At 40.7% G+C, this 23,978-nt stretch overlaps 3 protein-coding genes across 8 annotated transcripts in view; all 3 read right to left on the reverse strand.

Annotated features, from left to right (window-relative positions):
- Positions 1-1,276: 1,276 nt before the first annotated feature.
- On the reverse strand, positions 1,277-2,385 carry b2m (beta-2-microglobulin). Its single transcript, XM_057855745.1, has 3 exons — positions 2,218-2,385; positions 1,770-2,045; positions 1,277-1,672 (listed from the first exon to the last, which is right to left on the reverse strand). Exons 1-3 carry the CDS (start codon positions 2,294-2,296, stop codon positions 1,659-1,661), a joined length of 369 nt encoding a protein of 122 aa, XP_057711728.1. The 5' UTR covers positions 2,297-2,385; the 3' UTR covers positions 1,277-1,658.
- Positions 2,386-3,962: 1,577 nt separating this feature from the next.
- lemd3 (LEM domain containing 3) lies at positions 3,963-20,947 on the reverse strand. The gene is made up of 13 exons (XM_057853854.1): positions 19,720-20,947; positions 19,210-19,250; positions 19,069-19,138; positions 13,174-13,247; positions 12,211-12,290; positions 12,005-12,150; positions 11,765-11,866; positions 11,597-11,699; positions 8,276-8,454; positions 8,110-8,191; positions 5,573-5,678; positions 5,420-5,498; positions 3,963-5,353 (listed from the first exon to the last, which is right to left on the reverse strand). Exons 1-13 carry the CDS (start codon positions 20,906-20,908, stop codon positions 5,184-5,186), a joined length of 2,421 nt encoding a protein of 806 aa, XP_057709837.1. The 5' UTR covers positions 20,909-20,947; the 3' UTR covers positions 3,963-5,183.
- A 664-nt stretch (positions 20,948-21,611) lies between these two features.
- Positions 21,612-23,978, reverse strand: part of tmbim4 (transmembrane BAX inhibitor motif containing 4) — a 138,573-nt gene continuing 136,206 nt past the window's right edge. For all 6 annotated transcript variants that reach the window (XM_057853862.1, XM_057853858.1, XM_057853859.1 and 3 more), the window contains 5 exons: positions 22,820-22,925; positions 22,632-22,665; positions 22,440-22,557; positions 22,315-22,360; positions 21,612-22,191 (listed from right to left, as the gene is read on the reverse strand). In XM_057853862.1, coding sequence (XP_057709845.1) covers positions 21,985-22,191; positions 22,315-22,360; positions 22,440-22,557; positions 22,632-22,665; positions 22,820-22,925 — 511 coding nt within the window. In that variant the 3' untranslated portion in view covers positions 21,612-21,984. The remainder of the gene's footprint in view (positions 22,192-22,314; positions 22,361-22,439; positions 22,558-22,631; positions 22,666-22,819; positions 22,926-23,978) is intronic.

Genomic DNA, 23,978 nt, shown 5'->3' on the forward strand with positions numbered 1-23,978 from the left:
CGACTTCCTGTTTACTGTATTCCACCATAAAGGCAAAAACATACCCCAAACAAAGGTCTTTGAAGTTCCCCTGTGAGTCACCAAGCAAGCATAATCTTCTCCTTTTTGGGGGATAAAGGGCACATATTTGGTCAAATAGTATTCCCAGTCCGCCTCAAAGACCATATCTGTCTGATTGGCCTTCTGGATCACGACACCATTTTTCAGGAGGTCCACTTGGATCACCGGTGGATGGAAGTTGCTCACGTGACATAGTAGAATGTTATCTTTGCCCAACAATCCTATTGTCTGTGTGTACACCTGAACGATTGGAGGGGCTGGGAAGCAGAAGGGGGAATCAGGTCTTAGAACTCTATGAATGGATCAATTATTTTCTCAGGGAACTTAATTTCTAGGGTTATACCGACTGGAAGAGTTGACAGTGAAGAAAGCACTAATACAATGTTTAGGACTAACAAGTTTAGAAACATTCAACTGTAAAGGTTACGCGTAATTTCATAGGTTAATCTTCAAATATCACCAAAAGCCAAATATTACTTTTCTTGTTAGTTTTTTTTACTTTAAACACACGAGCAAATACATCATTATAGATCAGAAAATCCTGTATACTTACATTCATTGGTCACGGATGTTCCCAAAAGGCACAAAATACCAAACAGGGTTCCGCAGACGTGTGTATTCATATTTAGTTTTTTGGAGCAGATATACAAGTAAACGAAAGCAAAATTGAAGCAGCGCTCACTCTTATTTCTAGAATAGTCCGAATGCTGTGCAAAGGTGGCGTGAAACTCCGCCCCTAATCCAGGTATGGCAGCTTAACAGGTTGCACTGCCATAAGGGCGTTGTTTCACCACTTGATCATTTTATTCACCTTATAAAATCCTTCTTGTACCTTGACCTTTGATGCCTGCTTCGTTTTTTGTTTTTTTTAACTCGCTCACCAGTGGTAGTATAAGTTCTTGTTACTCCTATGTTTACAAAAAAAAAGGTCTGTACTTTTTTACACATTCGTGCGGTGACCTCAAATTACTTAACTCAAGAGTTCTACTAAAATGGTGAGAAATATGATGTACAATTAGTTAGTGCTTAAGTAGCTTTTTTTTTTTTTTTACCTTCAGTTTGTAAAAATAGGCAACTGTTTAAAGTTTGCGAATAACATTATGCCAGAAACGGATGCAAATGTAAATCCAGTCTCGGTGTTTATGGTCTCATTTACTAAATGAGACCCCATCTTCAGTAATAAAATGTTTATAAACTCTCACAACTTAACACCAAACATTTTAAAGAGAAATTTATTCGCTCCAAAAAGTGATTTCCAAAGCACATTGACAGAACAAATCGCATTTTACAGTATGTAGAAATACCTTTCCCATTACACTTCAGCTATAAACTGTCAGTTTAACATCATTTGATTAGAGTGCAATTAAAAAAAAAAACAACAACCCCAAACCTTGATTACCATTCGTCATCATCATTCAGTGCAATAGTGTCCTAAAAAAGTGATTAAGCATTGGAAATGATGTATGTGGCATTCAGCCATTTGAAGCTACAATCGATTGTGCCCCTCGGTTTATGTAAGATTTTTTGATACTGATGAATGCAGCGGAAAATTCATGAATCTGGCTTGATTGACTTTTCAAATCTTCATGGGCCCCTACTCACATATTGGGATCTGGTTGGAAAAAAAAAAAAGACAAGAAAACAAAGAGGAAAAAAAAATGCATGAATTCAGCATGGCAGGAGATTCCTGTGTGATATATTTGACTCACCCCAGTCGATGAATTTAGCGGGGTCTGTCGAATGAGTAACCCGGCAGATGTATTTGTCATCCTTGGAAGGTGTGAACTGAATATGCTTGGTCAGATGGAATTGCCAGTTCTTCTCGAAGCTCAAGTCGGTCTCAAAGGCGTCTGTCAGTTCCTTTCCGTTCTTCAACAACTGGATTGAGATGTCAGGCGGGTGGAACTGGCTCACGTGGCAGATCAGGGTGTTCGGCTCCCCGAACTGTCCAGGCAGATGACTGTACACCTGGACTGTCGGGGACTCTAGATTGGAGAACAAATCCAGCACAATATAATGGGTTGGTTGGGGCCAAAATTACTCAAGTAGTTCTTCATACCCTGGCTGGGCGGCCTCTACAATGCGCTGACTCAAATCGAAACTTAATGTCGACCAAAAATGATACACCCGAAAAAATCTGTTAAATCTCATACTTACGAAATTTGGAATCCACTTTCCAGTACATCGCCGACAGAAAAATGACAGCTGTTACGAGCTTCATCTTCAAAACGACCATAAACTTTAACTCGAGGTGTTTTCAGTTTGCAGGGAATCTGAACTAAATCGAAAATAAAACAGTGAAACGGTTATGTTACACCACCCTAGCCAGTTCCGCCCATTCACCCCGCGTGGTGAGCCAATCACTTCACTAGTTTTAGGTCACCTGGTAAAATTTTTGATAACTCTGCACAGAGTTTTCAATTATTTTTTTTCAATACGGATACTCGCCATTAACTTTTCCCGCCCACATTCCATGCAAAACTGGTTTTTGTGGCGTCGAAAACAACCGATAGTGGAACCGCGCCAGAAATCGAGACACTTCCTCATGCGCAGTTAGATACATATTGCTGTCGCCTGTAAATGACGTCACCGTTTTTTACATTAGCGATGGATTTTTATTGTGTATTTCAGAAATATTTCAGCGTAAAACGTATACATAAATTAACGGTTCATCACATAGGCAAATATTTGTTGCATTGTGAAATAAATCATCCACTACGTGCACTTTGTACATGCAGTGTCATAAATAAAGATTGTGTATTTGATGTATTTCTGTATTTTTTGTTTGTGTATATAAACAGTTGATTATTTTCAACAATAATACTGCATATGTCGCGAGGATAAGGGGCACAGAAGGTGAATAAATATTGCAGATGGATTTCTTGTTGTACAACATTGACCCCTATGGGTAATAAGTAGTAAAACTATTTTCAAACAAATGAACTATTTTTATGAGCAACAAAATGAACGTTAGTTCCATACATCACTCGTACTAAATACAGGGGTGAAAGTGGTTAGAATTTTTTGCCGGAACTCCCCGACATGATGGTCGCCATGGAGCCAGAAATTTTATGAAACTACTGAAATGCAAAGAAAACTGTTTTGGTCAGTTATTTCTATAACACATACAAAAACTGATTTTCATTCAAAATTGTATTTTTTAAATGATTTGCAAAATAAAACAAAAACAGCTATAACCCTAACCTCAATCTCCTAATCCAATCCGATCCAATCTTTCCCTCATTTCCTCACATACTAAATGCCAAATCTCAATTTTAACTACTTAAGAACATAGGATGTATATTGAAGATAATGTAAACATTTACTTTTTTTTTTTTATAACACAAAGATATAAGTAACATATAGATTCAGAAAAATAAGTACAAATGACATATTATGCAAAGTGAAATGGAATATATTTTGAAGATTGCGCAAATATTGACTTTTTTAAATCATAAGGAAATTAATAAAATGCAAACATTTATTGACCATGCACGCCACATAGCGAACGCCTCCCCCTGCTGGTTTAAAACCGTAAATACAACAGTATCTGTGGATTAAAATATTATTTAATAATTATTATTTAATTTAATAATTATTATTTATATGTTATTAAAAAGAATTCAGAGACTTATTGTACTTTAAAAGTGTTGAAATTACATAAAATGCACATATTACTTGTATTTTTAGTTTTAAACATATTGTATGGCTCTCACAGAATTTCATTTAAAAATATGTGTTCATGGCTTTCTCAGCCAAAAAGGTTCCCGACCCCTGGTATACAGGGACTGCGTTCCGGCCCTGAATCTTACACCGGAACTGCATTCCTGACCGTTCTGGCCCACTTTCACCCCTGACTCAATATATTAAAAAAAAACGCAAAAACATTGAACTTATTACTGAAATTGTTCTTTATTTTGTTTTACACGTCCTGACAATTGTCTGGCAGCAGACGTCAGGTCTATCCTTAGTAGGGAGGGGAGGAAAAAAAAAAGCTATGACACAGTATGTAACAGTTCTAGTGACATAAAATAGTACATCACCATGACTGATTAAAAAAAATAAATAGGAGCATTTGGTTTAATAATTCATTGGAAACCGCTACAAAACACCAAATCTCAGGCTGTCAAATTCTAAAAACTACATCTATGGCAGGCTTTCGTCACCCCTTTTAAACCCGTTTCCACATTTCAAACCCACTACATTCCCCCACAGCGATGCAGTGCCAGTCTTTTGAAAAACAAGAAAAATAAAAAGCACACACATTAAGGCACATTTGGGATGTCTGCTGCAGAACTATGCACCAGGTTTATCAACATTTGTCAATGTAAATCATTCATACAACTACACTGCAAATACTGAATGCGACTTTTAATTCACTGCATTTAAAAACATGAATTAGGTGCATCTTAGTGTTGATAGAGGTGCTGTAAGAAACACACAAAAAACAAGCAGTTATGTCTCTTCGTAGAGATTGGAATATTACAAATGATAAACTACCAATATATTTAGAGTGCTCCAAGGTCACGGTGGCATCATTGCAGAAGGGGGAGATAGTGGACATTTATAAAAAGGAAAAAAAAATGGAGCAGGTAGAATTAAAGGGAGAGACTGGACAGATGTAAATAATACACATGACTCATAATATACTGGAGTACAAATGAAGAAGTGGCTATCAACAACAACAAAATAAAGGGCGCGTCGGGGAAGCTTGTGGTTTGCTTTCAATGCAGAATATTCAATAAAGCTTGTGCCGTCATTCCCACGTATTTACAGCATGTCCTCTTCAAGTCTGCTCGATTTCCTCTCGCTAACAACATCGTTCACCGAAAAGAACGCCGGATGCTGCCACGGAGGCGTACAACGAAACATGCAGCAGCAGCCGTACTGAGCCGCAGTCAACTTCTGCGGACTGTGGAACAGACGTAGGATTGGAGTCATTTCCTCCATTTCAACCCGGAGCAAATAGTTGTAACATCTGTGGCATTTTTGATACGAAGATTGTAGAAAACCAACACTGGAAAAAGACTCTGGGAAAATACATAATATAGAAATGTGGAAAAAAAAAAAAAAAGTCAGCTTTGTTCAAAAGGACTGACGGGAGGAAGGATTGAACGTGGATCTCATGAGAAGCCTGAGGAGTTAGCCGAGCCGTGGTTCTGCGAGCTGGCTGTAGTGTTCGTAACGTTTACGTGGAGGCTGGAGGCCTTTAAGGGTGTGCTGCAGAACTGAGCTTGTGGGAAGCGCTGGTGGTACCGGTCCAAACGCAGGTATTTCACCGTCACTAGCTTCCCTGCCAATGAAAAGGCACCATTTGTGAGTGAAATACCACGACAGTTGTTGTTCCAGCACGACCTACCATCAAACCAAGAGCCATGAAGTGCCTTGAAGGCTTTCCCTGAGTGCTCCGCAGAGAGGCACTTCACATACACACAACCCTGTTAAGCAGAGCACAATGGACGGCTGTGATATTATAGTAGAACATCGGGATGTCATTTTTGCGCGCAGATACCTCTCGAGAGTTCTTGTCGACCGTAATATGGACAATGCCGTTGTTGTCGCTGCACTTCTCCAAGATGGCCTCGTGGATCGCTAGATCCCAGTTCTCCCCGACCTCCCTGAAAATAAATGATCAGTTGGGAACAAAAGATTATTTGGGAGCTTACAGTGGAGTAAATAAGTATTTAGTCAACCACTAATTGTGCAAGTTCTCCCACTTGAAAATGTTAGAGAGGCCTGTAATTGTCAACATGGGTAAACCTCAACCATGAGAGACCGAATGTGGAAAAAAACACCCCAGAAAATCACATTGTTTGATTTTTAAAGAATTTATTTGCAAATCATGGTGGAAAATAAGTATTTGGTCAATACCAAAAGTTCATCTCAATACTTTGTTATGTACCCTTTCTTGTCAATAACAGAGGCCAAACGTTTTCTGTAACTCTTCACAAGCTTTTCACACACTGTTGCTGGTATTTTGGCCCATTCCTCCATGCAGATCTCCTTTAGAGCAGTGATGTTTTGCGGCTGTCGTTGGGCAACACGGACTTTCAACTCCCTCCTCACCCCGTGGCGTCAAAATGATAACAAGAACGGTGAGCAAAAATCCCAGAACCACACGGGGGGACCTACTGAACAGAGAGCTGGGACCACAGTAACAATGGCTACTATCAGTAACACAATGCGCCGCCAGGGACTCAAATCCTGCACTGCCAGACGTGTACCCCTGATGAAGAAAGTACACGTCCAGGCCCGTCTGCGGTTCGCTAGAGAGCATTTGGATGATCCAGAAGAGGACTGGGAGAATGTGTTATGGTCAGATGAAACCAAAATAGAACTTTTTGGTTGAAACACAGGTTATCGTTAGGGTTGTTCCGATCATGTTTTTTTGCTCCGATCCGATCCTGATCGTTTTAGTTTGAGTATCTGCCGATCCCGATATTTCCCGATCCGATTGCTTTTTTTTTTGCTCCCGATTCAATTCCAATCATTCCCGATAATTTTTCCCGATCATATACATTTTGGCAATGCATTAAGAACAAAATGAATAAAACTCGGACGAATATATACATTCAACATACAGTACATAAGTACTGTATTTGTTTATTATGACAAATCCTCAAGATGGCATTTACATTATAACATTCTTTCTGTGAGAGGGATCCACGGATAGAAAGACTTGTGCCTTTGTATATTGTGACTAAATATTGCCATCTAGTGTATTTGTTGAGCTTTCAGTAAATTATACTGTGGGCATCCCAAATGCATGATGGGAAGTGGAACCATGACTGTGCGTCGTGCTAGCAATTAATATATCTTCTCTGCGTTGGGAAATGACTCAAGGTGTTAAGACAAAGATCAACTGCCACCTTGCGTCCCCACATTGCTTCCCATGATATTTCTAATCATAAGGAGAGGGATTGCAAGGCTTTTGCTAATTAAAAAAAGGCTCCAAAGGCTGCCAAAATTTACTTTACTCATTTAGCGCTGCCTTTAATCTCTCTATAGAGGTAAAACGGCGTCATTACAGATTGAGCGCGACAATGAGGGAGAGGGTTGTGCAGCTCATACATTAAATGCGTTAAATATTTTAACGTGACACATTTTTAAATAAATTAATTGCCACCATTAGTGGGATATTATGTCTGTATCGTTAAATACGATTAGAAAACGATTTAATGAAAATATATATATACTGTATATTAAAAAAGGCAGGGCCGATATTTTTTTGCCGATTCCGATACTTTGAAAATGACGTGATCGGGACGCCGCTCGATCTCTACTTATCGTGTTTGGAGGAAAAAGAATACTGAATTGCACCATACCCACTGTGAAGCATGTGGGTGGAAACATCATGCTTTGGGGCTGTTTTTATGCATAGGGACCAGGACGACTGATCTGTGTAAAGGAAAGAATGAATGGGGCCATGTATCGAGAGATTTCGAGTGAAAATCTCCTTCCATCTACAAGGGCGTTAAAGATGAGACGTGGGTGGGTCTTTCAGCATGACAATGATCCCAAACACACAGCCAGGGCAACAAAGGAGTGGCTTTTCAAGGTCCTGGAGTGGCCTAACCAGTCTCCAGGTCTCAACCCCACAGAAAGTCCGTGTTGCCCAACGACAGCCCCAAACCATCACTGCTCTAGAGGAGATCTGCATGGAGGAATGGGCCAAATTACCAGCAACAGTGTGTGAAAAGCTTGTGAAGAGTTACAGAAAACGTTTGGGCTTGTTATTGCCAAGAAAGGGTACATAACAAAGTATTGAGATGAACTTTTGGTATTGACCAAATACGTATTTTCCACCATGATTTGCACATAAATTCTTTCAAAATCAAACAAAGTTTTCTTTCTTTCTTTCTTTCTTTCTTTCTTTCTTTCTTTCTTTCTTTCTTTCTTTCTTTCTCTCTCTCATGGTTGAGGTTTACCCATGTTGACAATTACAGGCCTCTCTAATATTTTCAAGTGGGAGAAATTGCACAATTAGTGGTTGACTAAATACTTATTTGCCTCACTGTATCAGCTAAATGGTCAGAGCGAGACACTCACATGACTGGGTCGAACATGTTTCTGATCTTCAGACACGGAGTCAGGCTATTCGGCGGAGAATTCCGTCGATCGAGAGGGAACGCTGAGAATCAAAGACAAAATAAAAAGTTTGCTCCCGAGACTGAAGACTTCGGAGAAAGTACGACGACACTTCGGAATGTGTTACCTTTTCCCTGCCAAACTTTGGAAGGGATCAACGAGGACTTGTCGCAACTGAGAGACGGCTGAATCCACCTCCAAACGAGGAAGTCGGATCCCCCGATTTTCTGGCTTTCCGTTCGAATTCTGGATTCGTTGGCCGAGAGAAATTTCACAGCGCGCTCCCAGATTTTCTGCAGTTTCTTCCTGCAAATCAAAATCAGGCAGACTGACACAGGTGCACGGCACAGCGCCACCTTGATTCACGGTTTTGCCAAATTTGGATAATACAGCGAGTAGGAGTGGGAACCTCTTGGTACCTCACGATACGATACGATACAAAGCTCACGATAACGATGATCTGACGATACGGCGATACAACAATTATCGATACATTGGTCGGAAAATAATTCTAGGATATTCTGCAAACAACTAATAAACAGAAAAAACAAGCTTCTGCTGTGAATTGGATTGATTTTATCACGCGTAGACGTCCAATCCATTTGAACTGGGACCCTCCCACTTCAAACGGATTGAACGTCTATGGCCAGTAGTGGCAGCCAATGCCAGGAAATTAGGTCATTTTGGGCCATTTAAGGTCATTTATCTGTTAATTTTTTAGTTACTTCCTGTTGATTTTGGGGTATTTTATAGGGTTGGGAATCTCTGGCATGAAGCCGATTCGATATGTATCTAGATATATAGGTTACGATTCGATTAAAAAAACGATACATTTTTAAGGCAGAGCGATTCGATACGATTGGATACAGTTTAAGAACGATATAGTTTGATACAGTGTGAAAACGATACGATAGTAAACATTTGTTGTTTGTTCTTAAGAGTATTTTAAACGGATAAAAAAAGACCAAATTTCTACAAGCAAAATTAAAACAACAAAAGTTCATACCAATGTATGTTTATTTCTGAGACATGAAAAAAAAAAACAAGGCCAACTAGAGGACCATCATTTTGTTGGCTGGGATTGATAATAAAATAAAACTCCAGTGACAGACAGCAATAAAGTGCAGTAATTCAATCTCTCTATTTCCTGGTGTTTTGAACACAAGAGGTAGGTAATTTAAGTGCAATTAAGTGCGAAGTACATCTTACAAACTAAAATTACCGTATTTTTCGGACTATAAGTCGCAGTTTTCCCCCCCCCCATAGTTTGGCTGGGGGTGCGACTTATACTTGGGAGCGACTTATCTGCAAAATTACTAACTAGGGGTGTGACAAAATATCGAAATGGTGATATATCATGATACTTTGTATCCCAAAAGGTTATCGATATGCACCTGTCAAAAATCGAAATATCGTTTTATAAAGGTGTCAATGTCTAAAAATAAAAAATAAAAAGGAACCAACAATTTGCTACCAAAATGTTCCACATAATAGTGTCTCAGTTAACTCTAAAGTAAACGACGCTGAATCCATTTAGACTGGGAACGTTGATTCATTCGAAACCAGCGCATTCACAGTCATTCTGTCCGATTTTCAGGGCATTTACAGGTCATTTTCTGTTGAGTTTGAGTCACTGCCTATTCATTTGAGTGATTCAGGTCATTTCCTGTTCTGTCACTCAAAATAATTAGGAAGAGACCCATAAAATACCCCAAAATCAACAGGAAATAACTGAAAATCAACAGGTAAATGGCCCAAAATTACCTCATTGCCTTGCATTGGCTGCCACTGACTGCCATAGACGTTCAATCCGTTGGAAGTGGGAGGGATGGCAGCATACTGTAAACCTATTCAGCATGTTGTTCTCTATTGTATTTTTAATATTTTTTATTTGAAATTGCCTTCCAAGATGACATATCTGTTCTATGTGTTGGATTTTATCGAGAAAATTTCCCCCAAAAATGCGACTTACAGTGGGGAGAACAAGTATTTGATACACTGCCAATGGCTCCCCACTGTATATATGTTTTTTTCCTCATTGTATGGGATTTTATGGCTGGTGCGACTTATACTCAGGTGTGACTTATAGTCCGAAAAATACGATATATGCAGCAGCTCTAGAAAAAAAGAATTCAACCTGCTCGTGTTATCATAATAAATATTCTTTACCTATGGTATAATTGGGGAATAAAAACATGGCATTTTAGCCAGAGGTCAATAATCATTATTTTAACACAGCATTCACTTATGCCTGTGCTTCCACATTTTTATTCCTCATCACTGTCCATATCTTTTTTGAAGGGCGGATTTTTCTTGAGGAAGATCAACTGATCCACATGTTCATGTTTAAGTAGACTGCGTTTCGTGGAAACAATACCTCCAGCAGGTCGTGCCATTGTAGTGGGTTATTTTTCAGGGTTAAAAACTCACGATCTCTGTCCCATACAAATCTGGCTGCCGTCTTCACTTCAAAGTCTGACGTGCGTTGAAAATCAATGGCTGTCATTCGTAACTTCTGCCTGGCAAGCCAGCGTCAGCGCTCGTGTTGTTTGTCCATAGTTTTGGCATGCGCGACCGTGATTTCGCTTGCTCTGGCGTAGTCATGACATGCCCGTCACGATCGAAATGCATGATGGAAAGTTGAGGCAACCACGACCATGAGTGGTGGCTGTTCATGTTGAACTGCGACGATCCTTGGGGTCAAGCAGTGGGGAAGGCACTGCGCAGCATTGTTGAAGCTAATTATACGTCATGCATTTACACATCGTTTGGTACGTAAAACTAGCAGTGCAATGGTATGAACACTGATAGCCAGTTTTTACGCTCGCGATAGCCGAGTTATTTTTGCACTATCGATACATCTAAAATTTACTGGCTATTTACTGTCGAATGGTTAGTTTGCTATCAATACAGCAGTATCGCTCGCCTGTCAAACCGGATATCCGGTCGTATCAGTTTATCGTTCTCAAACTTAGTATTTTATGGGTCACACTTCCTGTTTATTTTGAGTTACGGAACAGGAAGTGACCTGGGAATCACCCAAATGAATAGGCAGTGACTCAAACTCAACAGGAAATGACAGGTAAATGTCCTAAAATTAACAAGTGACCTGTAAATGCCCTGAAAATCGGACAGAATTACTGTGAATGCTCTGATTTGGAAAGAACAAACGTTCCCAGTCTAAATGGATTGGGAGTAGAGTACCGTCAATGCAGCCTTAGAATTAACTGAGACACTATTATGGTGGAAGATTTTGGAAGCAATTTGTTGGCTCCTTTTTCTTTTTTTTTTTTTGAAAGACATTGACATTTCTAAAATGATATCTCGATTCTTGACAGGAACATATTGATAACCTTTTGGGATACAAAGTATCATGATATATCACCATTTCGATATTTTGTCACACCCCTAACAGCGAGCGATAAACGTGACTCGTATTTGTACTGACCGATCCTGAGGCTGAACCAGAGAGTCTCTGACATGTGGGATGGGCAAGTACGGCTGAAGATCTTGATTCTCTTGACAAGCTTCGTTATGGCTCCTTAGGACATCTGAAGAGCAAGAATCGGAAATCAAATTTATGACCTACGATTACTTGAGTTGAGGTGCTTCTTACCGATGATCCTCTCCACCATGTGATACATTTGCCTGGTTTCCTCCTCTTCTCTCTTCCAGCGATATTTGACGTAACACACCAGACCCCACACGCCGCCAGCCGCTGCGTACAGACGTGCGTGCACACGGTCCGCGAGTTGAAACACGACTAATAAAACCCACATTCCACTTGTGCTAGAGGCTAATTCTTCTTAAATTGTAATGACATCCCCACGTGAACGTGGAGCGGTTTTATCCTCACCGACTGCTACGAGGAGGACTCTGCTGATGACGGTGAGGAAAGCTCGACGGAAGCGGCACGTGAAGGCCATCCTCGGATGCGTGGATTCGAGCCGAGCGATTTCGGAAATGTCGGTCATGGGCTCGTCAGCTACCCGGCCGGTCAGCCTGCAAACCCAAATCGTTAAGTGCTGATACCTTGATGAGCATAAAAATCGAAATGATTACCTTATCCCGACATCTTGACCTGTCCGAATGATCCATTCTAGTGACGTATAAATTAAATCTCCAAACTTCTCATTCTGAGCCTGCAGAATGATTGACAATATCAATAAAGCAGTAAGACAAAACTAAGGCTACGTTCATACTACAGGTCTTAATGCACGAATCCGATTTTTTCGTCTTTTTCCGACTCGAGTGAGGCATTAACTTGACGGTCTGAACGTGACAAGTCGCATAGAACTGGACCATTTCAAATCCGATCTGGGTCACTTTCGTATGTGGTCTAAATCCGATCTGGGCCACATTTTTCCAGACTGTCGCGGCGGTCTGTACTGTCCAGTCCCGCAAATCGGATTTAATGCAGCAATTACGTCATCAAATAGCGAGAGAGTCGTTACCGTAGCGATGCACCTGTGCGTTATTAGCGCCTAGCTTGCAGTGAACACGGCTTTTGAGGAAGAGCTGAGCTTGACAACAGTCATAAAAAATAAAAATGGGTTGAGGATAAGCCTGAGAATGCTCAGTTTTCTCTCTGTTCCAAGTGAGCAATATTTCAACATTGCCTCCACGGCCGAGAGTCGGAACAAACTGCCCGTATGTGTGTGTGACGTGCACGGACAGTGCGTGCACGCTATCGATCCATATAAACTTTGAATATTTGCCTAAACGGGGATTATTTATGTCTGTTATTTGTGTCCACCTTTTGAAAAGCAAAATATGATATCCCTGGAATGACGGATGACGTCTGTCATTTGTTTTGATGGTTCTGCGCATGCGGGGCTTCTTGCTTAGCGGGTGTCGGACTGCGAATTAGTGCGCATGCGTAATACTTGAACGGTCTCAATGGATAAAGGCAGTCTGAACGGGCACGCCAAAAAAACGGATATGACAAAAAATTGGATTCGTGCATTAAGACCTGTAGTATGAACGTAGCCTAAGAGTATAATTGACTAAAAAGGATGACCGTACCGTCAAATATTCAGAAACCTCATCTATGGACAGACTTCTGTTTGGGTATTGCTGATCTCCACAATCATGTTGTCCTGCAAAACAGTCGTTAACTACAATTCAACCATCATGCGGCTTTTCTAAACTACGAGGGGCATTCAAAAAGTAATGCACTCAAGTGCATTGCTCGTACAGGATTTTACCAATCTTGTTTAAATTTGGCACAAACATGATAGGACACACCTTTTTGCGATTGTTATACGTGTTTTTCTTATTATCAGATTTTTAAAGCTTAGCTTCCTAAATGGCCGCCTCTATTGAAGCTCGTCAGAAACAAAGAGCTGTAATCGAATTCCTTGTTGCAGAGGGAGAAACCCCTCTGAGGATTCACAACCGGCTGGAAAATGTCTGCAAGGAAGATAAAGACTATAATAGAGCAGGGCGGTAAACCGAAAATTTACTGTTACCGAAATTCTTCATGATGACCGACGTAATTTTGACCATGTCGGTAAATTCGGTAATTTAATAAAACAAGAAAATATAGTCTTTTCATCCCGCTTTGACTCTGTGTTGTTTGGCTATGTTCATTCCTCTTTAAGAAAGAGGTCAGTGCGCTTACGTATGAAGTCACGTGGTTTTCAGGAAGCCAAACAAACAGAAGACAGGTAGGCTAACGCTAGCGGCTAACGCTACAGGCAAACGTGATTGAGCCGGGCTTAAGGGAGCTTCGCCAAACTTTCACGCGACATTAAGTAAACTCTTGGCGGGTTCCAGACGGGCTTTCAGCCGCTGTCCTCCCTGGTTCTGACGATTTCAGGAGAGGATGCTTTCAGTGCTTTCTTCTGGTAGCCAAGCCACAGGCTAACGCTAGCGGCTAATGGTACAAATGAACGTGATGGAGTCGGATTGCGGCTCTAACCTTGTCGAAACGGCTGAAATTAATGAGTGGACTGGGCACGGACATCATCTAGCAATCATTGTGTAGCGTTATTTGGTATCTCTGTGTGATTTCTCTGAAAGCTTTCATGATGGTAAACCACTCAGCATAAAGTATAATCCAACAGTGAAGCCTATATGTAATACGACAGTGTAATGGCCACAGATATTTTTCTGTATGTGTTTGCTTTATTCTGCCATCATAAAATTTCAAATGTTTCATTGGCATCAGAGCAATACAGCTTTAATCTGGTTGTGTCTGTGTGGGGGGTGCATGCATTAAAAATGTTCTGGAAAAAAAAACCTGAAACCTGACGGAAACACTTGTGTTGAATTATGTCACAGCAGCCATTACCAATAAATTGTCTCAAGTGTACTGTTAAAGCTGCAAGTCATTTGTGTTACAATGATATGTTTGCACAGTAGTCATTAGAGGTGTGCAAAATTTCCGATTCTTAGATTATTCGCGATTCGGCCGTGGAAGATTCGAGAACGATTCACAAACATCCAAATTCCGATTATTGAAATATGCCAAGTAAAGCAGAAGTACGACACACTCAGCGCGCCGCGCGGTCTTCGGTACGCAATTAGGGACGGAGCGAGAGTAGCTAAACATCATGCTTCTCATTACCCGGCCCCTCGGGTAACGCCAATGCTCAACTCACGGCTCTAGCTCAACTCATGCCACGAGATAAAAAAAAAACACAACAACATACCTGACTGCTGCCGAAAAGCTGCTACAAGCCACATTATGTTACGGTAGATATCATTTATATAGGACTAGATGCATTATAGCTTCGGTATCGTTACCAGCACATCTACAAAAAACTAGATGCGGGCGTTAGTAACGGCCGCCATCTTAAAGCAGTACACTTCCCTGCAAGGCTGTTGTTGCGAACCTTCCAAGCGAACCTAATTAACTTTTTTTCTAAAATACTCCTAAATCGGTAAAATATTGACTTGAATCTATCTTTAAAATAGTTTTAAAACTTTCACATGTTGAAAGTAGACAAAAGAGAAATTATGGAATAACAGGAGCAATTTTAACAACTTTAACGGTTGATTCACAACATTAAATTAATTGAAAGTAGTTTAAAGCTGCTGATATAGAATGGGGACTGGAGTTTTTTATTTACTGTTATTTTTGTATATTTGTTTACTGCTATATGTTAACTTGATACTGAAATAGTAGTTTGGTTTAGCCTGAAAGGATTTTTGAACAATTTTGGAACTAATGTAAAAAACAAATTAAAAAAAAAAAAAAGGAGTGGGGTGCATCAATAATCGTTTTATAATCGAATCGGAGCCTCTGAATCGTAATCGAATCGTTAGGTGCCCAAAGATTCCCAGCTCTAGTAGTCATATAGATTTTTATAATGTTGTACATTTTTTAAGTCATACAAGCTGCTTATATGTTCACACTAGAATTCTTATTGTTTACAAGATTTTTTTTATACTTAATGTTTAGACTGCATGTGCAATTGTTAAAATGAAAGCTGGTAAATAAATTTAACAAGGAACGGTAATTTGAATTCCATGCATTGATTCAAATTTTCAAATTATATAACAGTCCGCTTGGGCGAATTTATCGTCATTTATCGTTATCGAGGTAAATCTGCTCAATTTACCTTGACACGTACGTAAGGCCATATCGCCCAGCCCTAAACTATAGTTACTGGCGCACGATAATTATTGGTCCAATAATAGGAATAGGAATTATGACGTCATCCCGATAATTCCAATAGCATTTATAATAGGACCGATAATATGTACTGTTCTTGCTTTACAGTTTACACACTTGTATGGGAAATCAGTTGACCATTTGCGGGGCATTGCTCCCACCTGCTGGTCAGAATAATTCACTGCATCTATTTTTTGTGACAGTAGTTTGGTTCAATCACTTACACATTGCGGTGTCTAGCGGTAGCATTGACAGTCGTGAATGCTTTGCTACGTTTCCGCCTCGGAAATATCTGTAAATATTTTATGTTTACTATAACATATGGATGTGCAATATATGTTTACTTCTGTGGTGAAGGGTCATATGTACAGAACTTCATAAGTTGTGTTACAGAAGCTAGCCAATGCTTTAGTAGCTCAAACTAGTGTGCAATGCTATACATATAATAGTTGTGTATATAAGTGTATTTTGCAGTTTGCTGTATATTGAGTATTGATTATGTGTATTTTTCTGTTGTACTTTCACAATATTAAGACAAGTGTCTTCCCATAAAAGCAAGAAAAGACAAAGCCTTGTGGTTTATGGAAGTGCATCGATTCTTAGCAGGCTGTCGGGCAGTGCAGAAGTGAAACGCACTGTTTTGTTCATGTCATTAGAAAAAATCTGGTGAGATCAAAGGCAAATCTATGTTGAATCCACGTTTTTTTTTTTTTTTTTTTTAAACCTCCAGGTGTTCAAAACCTCAGGTTATACATTTAAAAAATTATATATTTAGTATCGGTTATTGATATCGGTATTGGCTTTGAGGAGCAGGAAGTTATCAATATCGGTATCAAAAAATGGATATCGTGCACCGCTAACTATAGTACTGTAAAAAGATGGGTACAGCGATTTAAAAACAGTACTGAAGACCATGAAGGTGATTAATGGAATGGCGTCACCCAAATTCACCAAGGACCAAAAAGTTCAAGGCCCAAAAGTCAGATGGCAAAATTATGGCCACCATTTTTTGGTATTCTCAAGGTCTAATCCTTGTGGATTATATGCCGAAAGGAGAAACCATTAACTAACCATTAACTCTGAGCTATACATTGAGACTCTCAGGAAGCTCAAAGAAAGAATTTGACGTGTTCTGCCCAACTTGGTCATGGCAAATGTGCTCCTCCAGCATGACAATGCACGTCCTCACACAAGCATCAAGACCATGGACGCCATCACTTAATTTGGATGGACTGTGATACCACATCTGCCATATTCTCCTGAGTTGGCACCGTCAGACTACCACCTCTTTGGTCCAATGAATGAAGGACTCCGGGGCAATCAATATGGCAGTGACAATGAAGTGAAAACTGCTGTCAAGAATTGGCTTAGAGATCAACCGGCTGAGTTCTACAATACTGGTATACATGCCGTCGTTCATAGGTTGACTGTAGCTCTTGAGATAGGTAGAGACTATGTGAAGAAGTAAAGATGTAATCCTCACACTTGTACCTTTCTTCTGATGTAGAATCAGGGGTGCACATATTTTTTTTGCCCAGGTTCTCAGATGAGGACCGGGAGATGTGACTTGGTCCTCATTGAGCTTGAGAGCCGACCCGCCTGATGCAATAAAATTATGACAAGCTTTACTTAGAGCCAATTACCTTTCATTAATTATATTAACAATTAACGCTTGATTAACATCAACTGGCACAACAAAATTGCCATTACTTTGAAGTGAAATGTAAAGAAATAAACATAAAAGCACTAATTCAAAATAAAGGGCATTATGCGGCTCCCACATTAACACCAAGCCTTTGTAAAAGTGGGATGTCCTCCTCATAAGAGCTCATTGAACGTTCATGTTTAGCTTTGTGAAATGCGAGCAAAAACACGTCTGTCAGTGCATGGCGCTGTTCTTCATTAACTTTATTCCGCCACTTGTCCATAGGGCGAGTGGGGTTCTGTCTGACATCGCCACATGCTGTTTTTTTCGTGCTTTTCAAAGTTTGGATGGCTGAAATTATTTGACCCTATATAAAATGCGCTGCTCTTATCAGCGACATTGGGATTCTCACGGCAAATTTTGCACCACATTTCCGTGCGAGGATCATTTGCTTCTAGCCATGGTACCTCCTGCAGCCACTTTTCAGCAAAAGTCCTTTTTTTTCGATAGCTCCGGTGACGTCCCTATCGTCTGTCTGTCTTTTGACGGGTGTGGGGGAACACGGAAATAATTACTCAGTGGGGCCTGCCTCTTTGACATTTTGAGAAGTGATTTTCTCGTGTCCGCCGCAAATACAGTGGTCAGCCATCGGTACGCAAAAGCGTATGGAAACTAGAGGTGGGAATCTTTGGGCACCTAACGATTCGATTACGATTCAGAGGCTATGATTCGATTATTGATGACCCCCCCGCTATTAGCTGCTTTTAATGTTTTGTACATTAGTTACAAAAACTAAAAAAAAAAAAAAAAAAGCCTCGCAGGCTTAAATAAATCAATAAACATTCAATTAATTTAATGTTGTGAATCAACCATTAAAGTTGTTAAAATTGCTCCCGTTATTCCATAATTTCCCTTTTGTCTACTTTCGACATGTGAAAGTTTTGAAACTATTTTAAAGATTCAAGTCAATATTTTACCAATTTAGGAGTATTTTAGATAAAAGGTTAATTAGGTTCGCTTGGAAGGTTCGCTACAACTGCCTTGCAGGGACGTCTACTGCTTTAAGATGGCGGCCGTTTACGAACACCCGCATCTAGCTTTTTGTACATATGCTGCTAACGCCACCGAGTCTAATTTGCATCTAGTCCTATATGATATCTCCCGTACCATTATGTGGACGTACTTTGTAGCAGCTGTCTGCAGCAGTCAGGTATGTGGTTGTTTTTTTATCTCGCGGCATGAGTTGAGCTAGAACCGTGAGTTGAGCATTGGCATTACCCGAGGGGCCGGGTAATGACAAGCATGATGTTCAGCTACTCTCGCTCCGTTCCTCATTGCGTCCCGAAGACCGCACGGCGCGCTGAGTGTGTTTTACTTCCGCTTTACTAGACATATTTCAATAATCGGAATTTGGATGTTTGTGAATTGTTCTCGAATCTTCCACAGCCGAATCGCGAATAATCTAAGAATCGGAAATTTCGCACACCTCTAATGGAAACTGTTGAGGGCCAGCGCGTTTGTCTACGTCCAGTACGCATGCGGACCACTTATGTGCACCCCTGTGTATAAGACATGTTGCTATTATAATTTGTTTGTACATAATAAAGTTGGGTGCATTACTTTTTGAATACCCCTCGTACATATTCATACCTACCAGCAATGTGTGCCAGATGGTCATGGAGATTGAGGAGCAGCTTCAAGATGAGGTCCCGAACAGTTTTGTTCTGTAGACAAGAACGTGCATATTAATAAGTTGGAGGCAATTCTAGACTGAGACTGGAAAACGTGTGCTTACATGAGTAGCTTCAAACGCGCTCCCAAAAGGGTGACTCTTAACTGCAACAAAAGACAAAAGGATGTAGTGAAAATAAGCCCTAAAGTGAGGGCACAAGCTCGACCGGTTTCAGGAAAACGTCTCCTTTTGCAATAGGTTTTAAGTGAGTCAGTGTCTATACATGCCAGTTCTCACATCAACAACTTCGACTACCAAACACTTGGCTGGATTACACTGTGCTTCATCAATGTGTGTAAAGGTATATTGAAATTTTACATAACTTGATGGATGTCAAAGCACACACGTGCTTCAGGATGACATCATGCTGCTTTGCACCAAAAGTCAACTATTTGGTGATACCTCCACCTTGACATACGGTCAGACATAATGAAAGCTTGCTGCACTGCTGCTTTCTTAGAACTTGTGGATCTGCCATTTTTACTTTCATATGTACACTTTTTTTGGGTTGGGGGCTATTTACTGGTAATTGTAGAGTGAGAAACCATGGCTGAGCCATTTATTGATACTTACTGACTCTATCCACTTCTGATGTCCCAGTGCCCCGCATCCTAACGTACATGAGGCCCAGCAGAAGGAAGAAGAGGCAGGCAGCTGTGAGCAGGAACATGGACAGGTAGTGGGCACTAAAACTGCTGGAGGTGGCAACCTCTTCCCTTTTAAACTGCTGGAAAAGCTCATCCTCCGGTGCAGCTGACAACTTCTCCTTCATGGGCTTGCTGTATGAGTGGTTGGGGGCGGTGTGGTTGGAGTGGTTTCCCCTGTAGGTGTGGGATAGGCTGCTGTAGCTGGAAAATCGCGGCCTCAACCCGATGCTGAAGCGACTGGTGTCCTCGCCATCAGCGTGGTTGTTTTTATCTGCTTCTCCTCGGTGATTCTCCGAAAGCGACACGTAGATGGGCTTCCTCTTGGCGCCGTCTCCCGCTTCCTCCTCCTTGCGTCTGTCCATCATGTTTGGACTCCCCGGTGGGTTCGGTGCTAAGAATGCCGCTTTCGCGTGGCCCCGTCTGGGCTCCAGACTACCGCGCGATCGGTCCCCCCCTGGGCCCCAAACCTCCTCCTCCTCCTCTTCGTCGGAGTCAGAGTAATTCCCGGCTAGCTTGCGTGTTTTTAAGTGTGACGCCCTACTGCCGTTTAAGGAACGCGAGGACTTCTCTTCACATTCGTCTTCAGATTCGTCGTAATCCCGTCCATCCGCTTCGAGACTCGATTTAACGGCGAATCCCCAGCCCGAGGAGGCGCGTCGGTTACCCCCCGGAGCCAATGTAGAATTGTTGCTGTTCAGTGGACTCCCCGCGCCATGTCGACTTTTCTCTTTATCGAGCTTTATCTTCAGAGCGGGGCTCCTCCACGGCGCCTCGTCGCTATGATTGAGAGCCTTCCTTTTCAGTGGAGCTTCGGCATCCGACTCGTCCGAGCTGAAGCCGAGGACAGTGGACTTCCGGCCCGGTCTCCTGCTGGAACTCAGGTGCGTGACGTTATGGCTAGATGGCCTGGCTCCCGCCGTGTTGCCGCCGCCGCTGTTGACGGCAGCGCCGCTGCGGGTTTTAGCGGATCGAACTCCTTGCTGGTGCTCCTCGCGAAGCTTCTTAAGTTTTTTCAAATAAACCGGCCTCGTGTATTCGGTAACAGGACCCGGAGTGAAACCCAAGCGCTTCAATTCGGAGTAAAGCTCCTCGTCCGTTAACTGCGTTGACGCCATCTTGGTCCAACTCTGGCAAAGGACTTTGGGGCGGAAGTGACGTCGGTCAAAGTGACACGCTCCTGTCTTAAACGAAAAACTTTGAATATTTCTTTTCGTAAGTAAATACAATATCAGATGATTTTGCTATCCATACACATATTAAAGTAACAAATATTTTTTTTTAATGAACTTTGTATATTGTCATTGAGAAAATGAGAAAAAAAGACCGTTTTTTTGTGTCTTTTATTTCAAGAAAAGTTTGAATTCTTCAATGATCAGCATCTACTCGTTATATTATGATAAATTTGACGAAATTATGAGTAAAATACAGTTCCTTGTATTTTTTGCGAATGCGCTGGTCCCTCTTATCTCGCTAGATGGCAGTAAAGAAGAGGATAATGTCATCGCCAACCACTGATAAAACAATCAAGAGAACAGCGAAGCTGATTGGTTCTTTAAGGCGTAAATAAGGAATGAACGTATTGGTCGCTAGCTCACGTCACTATATTTACATGTTTTTCGACTTAAAAAAAAATTCAAAACAAATCTCCAAATAACAAGCCAAACTGAGCCACTGCAATTAATAGGAAACTACAATGCAATTTGTGTAATATTTTCATTTGGTTTGACAATGCAAATCTTTTATTATCCCGACCGCGGAAATGGCTATACAACAAAAACCAAAGACGAAAAAAAGAAAGAAAAAAAAAAGTGTCAAATCTCAATGTAGGGTACGGATTTATTAAGTGAACGATATTAATACAGTAGTGCAAGTAAAGAATGTAATCTGACAATACTGCATGATGCAAATTGCACATAAACATTTTTCATATAGAGCATTTAAATTGATTTTCAAAACAGGCACACATGTAAAGACATTGCATCTCACAGATTACAGCACATTATATTTAAAACCCTTCAGAATAGAGCATAAAGGTTTTTTTTTTTTTACTGATACAATCATATATCTACTAGTACCTCTATACCAAATTTGAGAGTAAAATAACAGCAAAGAACAAACTGCAAGCACCCATAATACATAAATCACAGACTTGCCCTCAAATTACCACACACAGTCTGATATGAGAATGAATTTAGTGCTTCTTCATCGAGTCTAGGATACGTAAAATGTGAAGGAAGAGGTTGACGATATCCAGGTAGAGGTTGATTGATGCCAGGATGTGCTCCTCGGGGGAGAGTTGCTTCATCAGCAGGTGGGTGTCGTAGATGATGAAGCCGCAGAAGATCAGCGCCCCGGTCCCGGCGAACAGCAATTCTGTGCTGTCGCTGTTGAAAAACACCTGTGCAGATAACATCACCAAAGAGGGCGACAAAGGTGAGCCAAGATCTACAAAGCGAAATTGACTTGAATTTAAGGCACCAGCGATTTTTTATTGCTACCGATATCAAGGAGTTCAACGCACCCTCATAAAACTTGCTATCAGGAGAATCCACAAGCAGGAAAAAAGACTGCAACAGACCCAATCATATAATGTAAATCCAGATTCTTACCATCAATCAAATGGTGTCATATTTTCAAGCAACTTACACTGCACCAAGTTTGGTGAAATCCCTCTTGGATTGGAAGGTGTAGGCAGTCAGTCCAGCAAACACAGCACAAGTCAAGAACAAGGACTGGAGCACAGTGGAGTATTCATAGAAGGTCACTGTGTAAAAGGGAGCAGAAAAAAGCACTGTATTGTAGCGTATGAAAACATGAGGGCGTTCACACACTACTTACCGGCTGTGGCCACAGAGACTGCCTCCAGTAAAGTCTGTAAACAACACACAATTCATTAAATCCACTAATAAGTCTAGAGATACAGGAGAAGCGCCACTATAGAACGCCTTAGAGCTTGGCACATTCTGTGTCTTGTAGATTTGACAATTCTGAGAAGAAATGTTCCCAGGCCCAAAAAAATCACTTACAAATACAAAGAGCAGATAGAGGTTGACGGGATGCTTGTGTCTGTAAATCGCCAAGACCAACAGCAGGACCAGGGAGCCCAAAGCTGTACCCAAAACAACAGCGGGGCTGCGAAAGGACAGCAAGTAAAAGCTCAGTCAGATAAGGACTGCTGTTCAAAATGTCCTCCACTATAAAATCCATCCAAAGATAGCGCTGTTCATTCTAAATTCTTTACACTTGGCACTACAGTATTTGATTATGTATTTATCCTGGCTTATTTACACAAGGGAAAGTGCTGGTTCATAGACTTCATTACCTATTGACATGACACTTCGTCATTCTTTGCGTCACGCCTTACCATAGGGGGCCGAGCCGCCGAGCTTCATTTAGTAATAGACAGCCCGCGCTCTTTCCAAGCCAGATTTAAGCTTGGATTTTTGGAAGAACTACAAAAGCTGGACCGCATACAAACAAAAAGGATTGTCTCAGGAGTGATTTGTTCGAGGATTCAAAGTATATATTTTATTTTTCGTACCATGCATGCATTTTGAAACGTTGTGAAAAAAAAAAAAAAATCAATGGGAGAATGGGAACCGCTACAGCATTGGTGTCATTCTTCAGCATATATACTTAAAATAGATGCGTAACTGCCCCTTTTTTGCTCTTTTAACAAAGAATCGAGATAGTTTACGTCCATATCCAGAAAAAATTCAGTGATTTAAGCATTTATTAACAAGAATTTTGAACGGAAAAAGCCATTGTGGCAGCCCCCTTATCATAACAAAGAGCTAACAGACTAGCATAATTCTTCGACAGATTTAAGTAAATTCAAACTGCCCTTTTTTTTTTTTTTTTTTTTTTTTTGCTTTTGACCAAGAATCGAGACTGTTTTAGGTCATATCTACTGTATAAATAATTCAGGACTTTAAGCATCGATTTACAAGAATTTCAACGTAAAACGCTCTTTGCTGTGGACATGTGGTAAGGCGGTGCCACAGTGAACTGAAAGATGATCCGCACATTCGCCATATTTACGTAACATAAATAGAATAAAGGGCTATTTTATTTCTATATAAAGTTGCGATTGTATATAGAATTTATTAGTAATCTAGTTGTAAATTATAAGTGATTCTGCATGCTTTCCTCAAGTATTAAGTTCCTGATGTGAAAATTGAGTGA

Source organism: Corythoichthys intestinalis, chromosome 13, assembly GCF_030265065.1.
Source record: "Corythoichthys intestinalis isolate RoL2023-P3 chromosome 13, ASM3026506v1, whole genome shotgun sequence".
In the NCBI taxonomy this organism is placed as follows: domain Eukaryota; kingdom Metazoa; phylum Chordata; class Actinopteri; order Syngnathiformes; family Syngnathidae; genus Corythoichthys; species Corythoichthys intestinalis.

What these genes read in the sequence shown, in the direction of transcription:
- b2m (XM_057855745.1), bottom strand. Translation starts at nt 2,296, where the DNA reads ATGGTCGTTTTGAAGATGAAGCTCGTAACAGCTGTCATTTTTCTGTCG. An exon ending in GAAAGTGGATTCCAAATTTC is followed by an intron (nt 2,046 to 2,217) that starts GTAAGTATGAGA and finishes TCTCCAATCTAG; the next exon opens with AGTCCCCGACAGTCCAGGTG.
- lemd3 (XM_057853854.1), bottom strand. Translation starts at nt 20,908, where the DNA reads ATGGCGTCAACGCAGTTAACGGACGAGGAGCTTTACTCCGAATTGAAG. An exon ending in ATCAGAAGTGGATAGAGTCA is followed by an intron (nt 19,251 to 19,719) that starts GTAAGTATCAAT and finishes CTTTTGTTGCAG; the next exon opens with TTAAGAGTCACCCTTTTGGG. An exon ending in AGTCCTCCTCGTAGCAGTCG is followed by an intron (nt 11,867 to 12,004) that starts GTGAGGATAAAA and finishes GTCTGTACGCAG; the next exon opens with CGGCTGGCGGCGTGTGGGGT.